This window comes from Lactuca sativa, chromosome 3 (assembly GCF_002870075.4).
Source record: "Lactuca sativa cultivar Salinas chromosome 3, Lsat_Salinas_v11, whole genome shotgun sequence".
Taxonomy (NCBI): domain Eukaryota; kingdom Viridiplantae; phylum Streptophyta; class Magnoliopsida; order Asterales; family Asteraceae; genus Lactuca; species Lactuca sativa.
Window position 1 is genome coordinate 187194907 of NC_056625.2, and position 10522 is coordinate 187205428.

A 10522-nucleotide genomic window follows, 5' to 3' on the forward strand; every position below is an offset into this window, starting at 1 on the left:
TAAAAGCTAAACGCTCATGAACAAGGCTTTTTCTTTTTTATTAGCGTTTTCTTAAAAACTAGACGTCAGAAGCTTCTAAACGCTGCGTGCCGAACAAACCCTTAATCCTAACATCTTCTATTCTTCTAAATTGTTTTATTCAACATTATATCATGATGGTAGTGCCATAATTCTATCATACTACCCTAATTTATGTAACTATATATATTTAACATACTCTTCTGTCAATAAAAACATAATATATCATATTTCAGGGAGAAACGATGCTCTAGTTGATCGTTTGCAAAAAAAATTACCTATTTAGACATGATAATCAACAACCCGACCCATTTTTGGGTAATTTTCATTTGATTAGATCTAATATTAACTAGCTAATTTAAATTTGAACATCTATACACTTGGGACAATAATCGATCAAGCTTTCTGTTTGACAAAACAAATCGGAATTCAAAATCATTTGAAGACGTGTTTATATGAACCCCTGTTTCCTCTTCTAAACTTTGAACCTCGTTTGGGCTACAAACGACTTTGTCATAGCAAACGTACCTCCCACCACCACTTTTGTTCATTTCCTCGTATACATATACATGTGCATCTGCTAATTTATCAACGTCAACAGTGGCTAATAAACCGTAGTCATACATATCTTGACCACCTACAAATTCTTATTAACATCAGCTATGTTTATGAAATATTTAAAGGGCTAAATATAAAAACTATAAAGTACTTTCATTTATATGTTTATTATATCATCGTACTTTCAAAAGGGTAATTTTAATTATTCTATCAAAATATAAATTTCACTCTTTGTACTCAGATTATCCATAATATTCAATCAAAATACTGGAGCTCTTTTTTTAACACCTCAATTCCAATTCAACAACCTAAAAACTTCAAAGTATCTCTATAATAGTATGACTTCTTTTTCATCAGCTTATTATAAATAAATAATATATAATTTATTTAATTTTTAGCATTCGATAATGCATAGGTATCAGCCTATAGAACAAATTCTATTATGTAAGATCATATATAATTTTCTTACTATTATAAAATGAAAATGAAAATAAATAAAACACAAATAAAATATTACCTTTTTCTCTTATTGAAAATAAAGTTAATAAATAGAAATTAAGTGTATTAACATTTTAAGTAGATTGTGGTTTGTTGATATTATATTCATACATTTTTTTTTTTCATTTTCTAATTTTCTAATTTATAATTTAATGTCATTAAATTTTATCTAGATAATTAATAAATTGATAAAAACAGAAAAAAGATGATTGACAAAGCTTCTATCAAAAACATAAAAATGTAGAAGTTATATTGAAAAAAGTTTTGATTTAAAGCTTCCATAATATACTATTCAGAATAAGAAAAGTATTTTTGAATTTGCAAAATATAATAAGATCTTTATTAACCCTAAAAAAAACAAACGTAACCTTTTATAATACACAAATAAATAATAATACTTTACTATTTCGTTATTCAATAAAATCGGAATCAACCCAAGATATAACTGAGTCAACTCACCTTTGAGGTATGCTATCGTGGATGATGGATTTGTACAAAAGTAACGTGGTCCAGTTACAAGACCAGAGCATATTGTCGCCATTTTCAACCCTTTTTCCTTGGCTATTTTCCATGACACGTGTTCTGCTTTCAACTTCCCCAAAGCATACCATAACTACAATATATTTCCAATAAATAATTATCTTATACACGTTTTTCATAAACTAAAATCAAATATCTGATTGTGAAATGTCAATATTAACCTTTTTGCGTTTGCAAAAGGATTCATCACTCCATGTATTGTGATCTACTACAGGAGAAAGGCAGCTATCGGAAATGTCTCTCCAAATGCATGTCAATAGAGAAGATGTAAGCACATAGTTCCTAACTGATGACGTGGCAGCACAGGCTTCCGCTATATTTTCTGCTGCTCTTGCTTCAACTTCCGCCATTATTTTCTATCAATTTTGTAATCATTTATCAGCTCGATTGTTCAAAATATATGTTTACATTAATTTTAATTTATAATGAGATAGTAATAAATGAAAGAAAAAAAAAACAGTCTATTTGTAATTTCATTTATATCACAAAACTTGAATCTAAGAATATCTAATACTGCTAAACTAAAAGATCTTTTGAACAGAAGCAGATATTAAAAGATTCTAGACCATATAATAGCTATTATATTTTAATAATATGTATATTTAGAAAAAGGTTCTAGAAACAAAGAAAAAAAATAGAATAATTCTGATATAGAATTTTCAATAATGTGTATATTTAGAAAAAGGTTCTAGAAACAATGAAAAAAATAAAATAATTCATGAAAAGCCAAAAATGATATGGAATTTTCAATAATAAAATACAACCCATTCAGATCTTGCACCAACACATGCTGTCTGCATTGATTTTTCCGTGGAAAATTGATTATTGTCAGCGACCTGCTACGATAGTGACTTTGTCTCTACGTGATCGGAAAACGATATGGAAAGAGAATAAGAGACTCACTGAGTAGCCGGAGAGTCCACTCGGATCAATGAAAGCCGCCGTATGAAATACAGCACAACATCCATCGAAAGCTTCCATTAAGCTTCCACGTTCGTTGAAATTCGCCTGAACAACTCCGATCTGATTGTTGCTTGTAATGTTCGATCTTCCTCCTGCCTCCTCTGTAATTTCTATCTCCCTCAATCGCTCAATATCTTCTGTAATTCCAAATACTTCCAGTTAATTCATCAAAACTTCCAGTTAATATAGTAGATATATAGATGCACGAATATCTCATGGAATAAATCATTAGACAAATTTAAAGCACTATTTTTATTTTTTACCTTCGTTATCGACGATGATCCGAACGGAATAGCCTCTGAGTAATAATTTCTTCACAATAGCGATTCCAAGGAAAGAGACGCCGCTTGTGACGCATACAAGCTTCTGATCTGCTGTGTATTCGTTTCTGTTAGCTGCTGGCACTTGCCGGCGGTTGTACTCTTCTTCGGTTGTAACCTTGAGGACAACGCCGGAGCAGGATAGCAGCATCCGCCGGAACTCCTCGATCTCAGCTCTCCGACTCTCGTCTGTCCGTACGACACCCATTGAAGCTGCTAGAAGAAGTATTTAGAACAGAAAGTAGAAATATTGACAACATGTGTAAAGCGTTTTCCCTTTATATAGGAACTGCTGGTTAGTTTGAATATAAGAATTTAATAACTTTGTATTTTTCCTTGTCCATTAATATTATTATTGTTATTAATTTCATTAATATTTATTGTTATTTTACAAAACGGTTGATGTGGTTCACTCCAGTACGCACATCATTATAATTTGACCATTTTATACGGATCATTTTTATGTTGGGATCTTCATCTCTAAATGACATATATAGAATAATAGGATAAATGGCACGTGATTACAAAGGTGCTACCATACCTAGAACCGAAATTCTCACCAAAACTAGAACCTATATTAGTTATTCAAAATCCATGATAAACTCTCTAATTTGATCTCTTAGATTGCTCTATGAAATGTATTTCAGTTAATGATACCTCAAGGAAGCATTCATTTGTAGAAAAAACATGCTAAACCTAAAAACCTTTCATGTACGAAACAAGCCCGAAAAAGAACCTTGAGTGTCAATAACTACGCCCGGATGGTTGTATTGATATGATCAAGGGACAAGATTGATTTGTTGATATGAATTTTTTCAGTAGGGTTATTCCTTCTTCATACAAAGTTACAATAAAGGATTATTGGATTTGAACGTTTGTTTGTGAACTAAATGCTAATTTTTTTTGCAAGATAAATGGTTCTTTGATTATTTGGATTTAACAAAAGATGTTCATGTGTAAAACCTAAATAACGTAAAAGTTGCTTAAGGTATAAAGCTTCCTTAGCAGCTTCAAATGTCGAAATTAATTCATTCTTGGTTATGGACAAGTATATATCTAGTTTGTATTCTTGCTCTCCAACTAATAGTTGTACATCCAAGTGTGAAAACATGGCTAGCTATATGTGTATTTCCATCTTATTTCACAAAATCCTTAATATAACAAAAGAGCTTTGAATTCCCAAAGATAATGATTCACAAATATCATTATCTATTAGTACCAAACAAAATAATACATGGTGGGTCACAACGTTGAACCTCGCAGAGAATGCTGGAGCATTTATTTTGTTTTATTTTTAAAATATTTGAATTCTTATTGCAAAAACCATATAAGGGAATACCTCATGACCAAACTCGCCAAGTAAAAGATGGACAAATCAAATCTACTATTTTCTTGATCCTTACATCCCAATTAATTCTATAGCTAAGAACGACATGAAAATGGTTCTATAATGCGACTAATTCATCAACAAGTTTGGTAAACCCACCGATGTATGGTATCTAAACTCCGATGGCTGTTAGCACACCAAACTCTCAAGCAGATAAACCATTATTTTGGCATAGTTAATGTAGAAGTTAGAACTGTACATTATATATATATATATATATATATATATATATATATATATATATATATATATATATATATATATATATATATATATATATATATATATAGAGAGAGAGAGAGAGAGAGAGAGAGATAGATAGAGAGAGAGAGATATATGTTGGTTCCTTTGAGATAAAAAAAATTAGAAATTGTGAGATATGTGTATAACCGTTTGATGTGCTTATGTTTGTTTCTGAAACTATGTGGTGGTATATTTATTGGTAACTTATTAAACTAACGTCGTTTATTTACGATTGTGGGGCTATTGTTGTAATTTTACAAAGATTGATATGAATTTTGTAGGCTATGATACTGTAACCGCTTATTGTTTTCTTTTCTTTCTTGATCAAAGTCTCACTTCGAACTCTCAGGAAACCCTCTTTTTCTTTCTTTATCGTATTTCGCCCTAGTTTTGGTTTCTTACCTGTTATTGAGAAATCAGTAAATGTCTTCAGGAGAAAATATAAACGAAATCGCATGTTCGTTAATCGAAATGAAAGGTTAGAATGCGAGTTATTTTTCATTTTATTGATAATGCCTGTTTTTATTAATTAGTTAACTGTCGTTTTATGTTGAAAATGATGTTTTTTGTTTTGATTCAGTAGGTTTTTCGTCATTTTAACTTGATTTTGATGATTGTCTCGTTTAGAGTTGATATGTTTTTTATTATGTTTGTTTGTGGTGGTTTTTGATGTAAGTTTTTGTTTATATTTTCACAAATAAGGATTTCAAAAGAAAGTATGTTCGAAAAAAAATCAAAAATCAAAAAAATATTGAATGCGGTAGAAGTGCTGTTATTTCCGAAGGTACAGTTCAAAAAAAAATCATCTATGATTAGAAGTAGAAATAAACATATAACTTAATGTTTGAAGTTATTTGTTGTAATCATAACTGATTTTTAGATTTTTCTAGTGTATTGAACATAACATTTAGTTATATGTTTATTTCTACTTCTAATCATAAATGATTTTATACATTTGTTTATAATCATTGGTAAATAGTAATGATAAATGTATTTTTATGTATCAAACATGAATATAAAGTTATTTTTGTAATCATAACTGATTTTGTGGTTCTTTTAAGTGGATTGTATATAACATTTAGTTGTATTTTTATTTATTGTTCTAATCATAAATGATTTTATACGTCTGTTTATAATCATTAGTGAATAGTAATGATAAATGTATGTTTTATTTTTTACTAACACTATGTTTGTAATGAAAATTGTAGTTAAAAAAAGGAATGTAGATAGCTCAAGGAAGACACGATCATCTTCCAAAAGAGAAAAGGTGAATGAGGTGTCGCAAACACGTTCAAAGACATCCAAAAAAACAGTTATTGAACAACCAAAAGTGAAGTTGAGGGTTAAGGTCAAAATTGTAAGTAAGAAACGTGAACTATCTAATGAAGATGATTCAGATTTTCAGAGTCGTCCTGGATCTTCAAAGAAACCAAAGATAGAAACTAAAGTTTTGAAGAAAGATAAAAAAAAAAGTTGCTGTTATAAAAGAATTTCCTTCATTGAAGAATAGATGTTTACCTGGGTCATTGTTGGGTGTTATTCAAGGTTTAAGTAGAGAACAGAAGGATTGTGTTAAGGCTATGGGATTTGGGAGTTTGTTAGGGATGAAGATGATTGACGTACCGTTGAAGATTGTTTATTATGTTCTTGATCATTTTAATTTTGAATCTTTGAAGGTGGGGTTTGATAATTGTGAAGTTAGTGCTGATAGTAAGTTTGCTCAAAAGATGTTAGGATTACCATCTGGTGGCTCATTACTTTCAAACATGGATTACATTTCGGAGAATAATGAAGAGAGTTGTATGTTTGAGTGGAAGAAACAATATGAAAATATTGATAAATTGAGATTGAAACAGCTAAAGAATGAACTTATTCAAACTAGTGTTGCGGATGACAACTTCAGAATCAATTTTTTGGTTCTTTTTATTAATACTTTCTGTGAGTCTACAAGCATGGGTAAATGTAATTTGAATCCATTGTATTTAATCAGAAGAGATACTGATTTAAGTAGCATTGAATGGTGCGATTACATTGTGGATTGTTTGGTAAGGACGAAGAAGGTTTACAACCCAGAGAAAGAATCTTCTTTCTTTTATGGACCAGCAGCATACCTTATGGTACGTAAGTTATTTTTTATATTTATTATTCTTTTTATTTGTAAAAATATGTTTGTTTTTATAATAAATCATATATGATTTTATTACATATAATCATATATGATTATGTAGTATAGTTTTTGTTTAATTATATATTACACATCAAAATCATATATGATGTTATATATGTTATGTTATGATGTTATATATGTTTTTTGTAGTTTTTGTATGTGGATACTTTCAAGTTTGATCATTTGCAAGTCACACGTAAACGTCCAACTATTTTTTATTGGACATCAGAGAAGATAAGGTTTTCTTGAGGATATTTTCCAAGAGAGTGGAGGATTTGGATGTGGACATGTTAATGAAGCATATGTTGAAGAAGAATTTCAAGAATCTGAGTATAATGAGGAGGAATCTGGTGGTGATGAGGTTGAATTTAATTGTGAAGAGGATTTATGTGACGAGGATGAAGAAGATTTTGATGTTAATAAAGTTAGTGATGTGGAGGTAATTCTATAGTTTTATTCATTTATGATTTAATTAGTTTATTCATTTATGACTTTTTATGTTTAAGTATTTTAGTTGTAAGTATTTTTTTTCTTATGTAGGTGTACGAAAGTAAAATTTCATGTATGTATCAGAAGATGGAGGATTTGAAAAGGATCTTGTTGTAAAGATAGATGGAGTGTTGAAGTTTCCTCAAAGTCAAAATTTGAAAAATTGGAAATTATTATTTCCCGTTGAAGATTTAAGCACAGAAAGTTTTGATTTCAATTATGTTTCACAAAAGTATAAAGAACCGATATTAACACCTGGTTTTGTTCAACTTAATGGCGAAGATTATGGGAATGATTTTCTTAATGATGATGAAAATGTTGAAGATTATGATCAAGGGAAATGTTCTGGTGGTCAGGGGGATGGAAGTGATCCACATGAGAGCAATATTGGTAAAAATCATGTTGAAGGTAAAGGTGATGATGATGAAGATGATGAACAAGGAAATGGAAGTGGATGTGATAAAGAAGAGGCCATGAATTTAAATTATGTTGTCGAAAATGTTACTAAGAGTGTGGGTCTAACTGATAGCCAGGAAGGTGTATCTTTTAGTCAATTTATTTGCGATCCAGTTGTTGAAAGTTTTCTTAAAACTTTGGATCAAGGTAGGCATATTTTATTATTATATATACTTTAATCATATATGATTTTAATTTTTTTATATTTGAATTTTATAGGTACTAATGGTTGTTTAAATCAGAAACTAGTTGAAGATGATGTGAATTTGAATTTGACTGGTATTGATGATGGTAAGTATTTATTTATGTATTTTTAATACATAAAATATATATAAATATGTTATATAGATTATTCATTTAGGTGGTGTTTGTTTTTTTCAAAAACCTCTTTTTGACCTCTTCTGTCTGCGCCATGCAGACGGCGCGCAGACATATACTCTCACAGACCGTTTGTTTTTCAGAAGACCGCAGACTTAAAAAGGTCTGCGCGTCCTCTTCTTGGTGCAGACAAGGACCTATGTCTTCTAACCTCTTCTCACTAATTAAATGAAAAAATAAAACCTTTCCTTCAGGTCTAAATGAAAAAACCTCTTTCTTCACAAAGAAGTAGCCCCATCCATTTCTTTAAAAGAAACAACCGGCAAATTTATTTGTACAAAAACCCAATTATTGAAGTTGTTTTACCAAAAGTTTTTTTTTAAGATCATATCCAAATTTAGTCCAAACAAATAAATTGGTTTAAATATAGTTTAGAAAATCAATTAATCCCCAACACTAGAATTATGTATGCCACATCGAGGAAAATCATTAGGTGCTATTTAATGCAAATATTTCTTAGGTTTAAAAAAAAATTTATATATATATATATATATATATATATATATATATATATATATATATATATATAAAGACTAAAATTATTTAAATTTCGGTTTATTTTAACAGTCTGCAGTCATTAAAAAACAAACGGTCTTCTTTTTGCAGATTGCAGACGTTTGGTCCACCTCTTCTTCTAAAGATGTTTGCAGATGTAGTCCGCAGACTGCAGACGTTTTGTCTTAAAAAAACAAACAACACCTTATTATTTTAATAATTTAAGGACGGTAAATTTGGGTGAGGATGATCATAAAAATAAAGATGGAGGTAATTTGTTTATAATTATTGTTTATTTGTCACAACTAGAAATTTTGGTGCCTTGTAATCACAACACTTATAACAATTAAGAATCAATAACATGAAAGCATGCATGATGCTCATTCTATAACAACAAAACTCCATCAAATACTACATTCTAGCCCTACAAGTGGTCAACAAAGAATTGGAAACCTTTGAAATTCCAATTTGAGTTCACTTTGAAGTAGGACTTCCTTATTGGACCTAATGAACCAATGAGTTTCCAATTTAACTATCTTGAACCTAGAACTCTCAAATGGGCCCTAATTGGACCCATATACATGAAACTTAACATTTTTGGGCCTTATGAACCCAAAATAAACTAGATTAACTTTAATGGACCTTATTGGACCAAAACAAATTTATATTAGCCCTAATAGGTCATAAAAGTCATTCTTTGATTTTTATTGGGCCAAAAATCACCTAATTAAACCTTAAAATAGACTTAAGCATTCAAGGCCCAATTCTTTCCTTTTCCCCTCTCCATTTTCGGCCCAAACCCACAAGAGAAAGAGAAGTTGACTTCCTCATTGCCACCTCACTTTTACACAAAGGATTTCCATGCAAGTCTCATGCTTCCATGCACCATCTCATCACTCACTCTCTCTTCTCTCCTCTCTTTCTTCCTCTCGGCCGAACCCAAACACACACACACTTCACTCAAAATTCTCTCAAGGAAACTCTCTCCACTCCTCTCCATATTTTCGAGATCTAAGAGGCTTCCAAGAAGATTTTTCCACAAATACATCATATAAGGTAATATATTGCTTGGATCCATAATCTAGCTACTTCATTTCATCAGAAATCTCTTCTAAATCTATTCAAACTTGTGATCTTACATCATCTAAGCCACTAAACTCGAGATCTACCAAGAGGACTTGCTAGGATCGAGATTTCTTCTTCTAGTCTTCTTCAAAACCAAAACTACAACTCAAGGTGAGTTTCATACCCCTCTATTTTCAGTTTTCATATGTTTTTTGGGGGAGAATACAAGAAAATGTGTAGATCTATGTGTATGTGTATGCTATGTGTGATTTTATGCATGTATGTGTGTGATGTTATGTGTTTTTGTGATAAATATGTAACAAAAAGGAGTGATAATTCGAGATCTATGACATGAGAAAGGAAACAAACATAATCTAAGTTATCATACACTAATCAAGTCAAGAAAAATAGCTTATAAGGTTATGAGGAACATACTTTAACATAAAACCCATTTTAGGACTTAAAATGTTAAAAATACAAAACTTGGGGTAAAAACTACCAAGTCATGGTTTCTTGAAGGTCAAAAGAGTCAAAACATTTTTTATAATCACTTTTCTGAATATTAGAATTTTCAAAGGACTTAAAATGCAAAAATTTGAGTTATTGGGCTAAATATGGGCTTTTCGGCCCAACAAGCCCAAAATTGCGAAAATTGAAGTTTTTAAGGGGCTGAATTGTAATATTCTGTAAAACAGGGGACATGAAGTGAAATAAAACTATTTCTAAGGTCAAAAATGCTTTTAAACTCCAAAAGGATCAAAATGTAAACTTTTTTGTATTTTGGGCCAAAACTGTAAAAGTTGCAAAATTTGGGGTTCTAACCGAGAAACACCATTCTGGAAGGTCTAAAACTGTTTACTAAATATAATTTGGGTTAAAAAATGTCTTTTCTACAAGTTTATGATACAAAAGTGTCAAGAAAATGTTTTTAAGGACTAAAAATGA

General features: G+C 30.3%; 1 protein-coding gene across 1 annotated transcript; it reads right to left on the minus strand.

Annotated features, from left to right (window-relative positions):
* Positions 1-313: 313 nt before the first annotated feature.
* On the minus strand, positions 314-3176 carry LOC111875849 (cinnamoyl-CoA reductase-like SNL6). The gene is made up of 5 exons (XM_023872369.3): positions 2841-3176; positions 2518-2714; positions 1776-1970; positions 1534-1687; positions 314-655 (listed from the first exon to the last, which is right to left on the minus strand). The coding sequence occupies exons 1-5, from the start codon at positions 3103-3105 to the stop codon at positions 372-374; spliced, it is 1095 nt and encodes a 364-aa protein (XP_023728137.1). The 5' UTR covers positions 3106-3176; the 3' UTR covers positions 314-371.
* Positions 3177-10522: the final 7346 nt, after the last annotated feature.

Excerpts from the sequence above, each read along its gene's own strand:
- LOC111875849 (XM_023872369.3), bottom strand. The coding sequence starts at position 3,105 with ATGGGTGTCGTACGGACAGACGAGAGTCGGAGAGCTGAGATCGAGGAG. Across the intron at positions 2,715-2,840 it reads GATCATCGTCGATAACGAAG|AAGATATTGAGCGATTGAGG; the intron begins GTAAAAAATAAA and ends TTGGAATTACAG. Across the intron at positions 656-1,533 it reads CACGATAGCATACCTCAAAG|GTGGTCAAGATATGTATGAC; the intron begins GTGAGTTGACTC and ends AAGAATTTGTAG.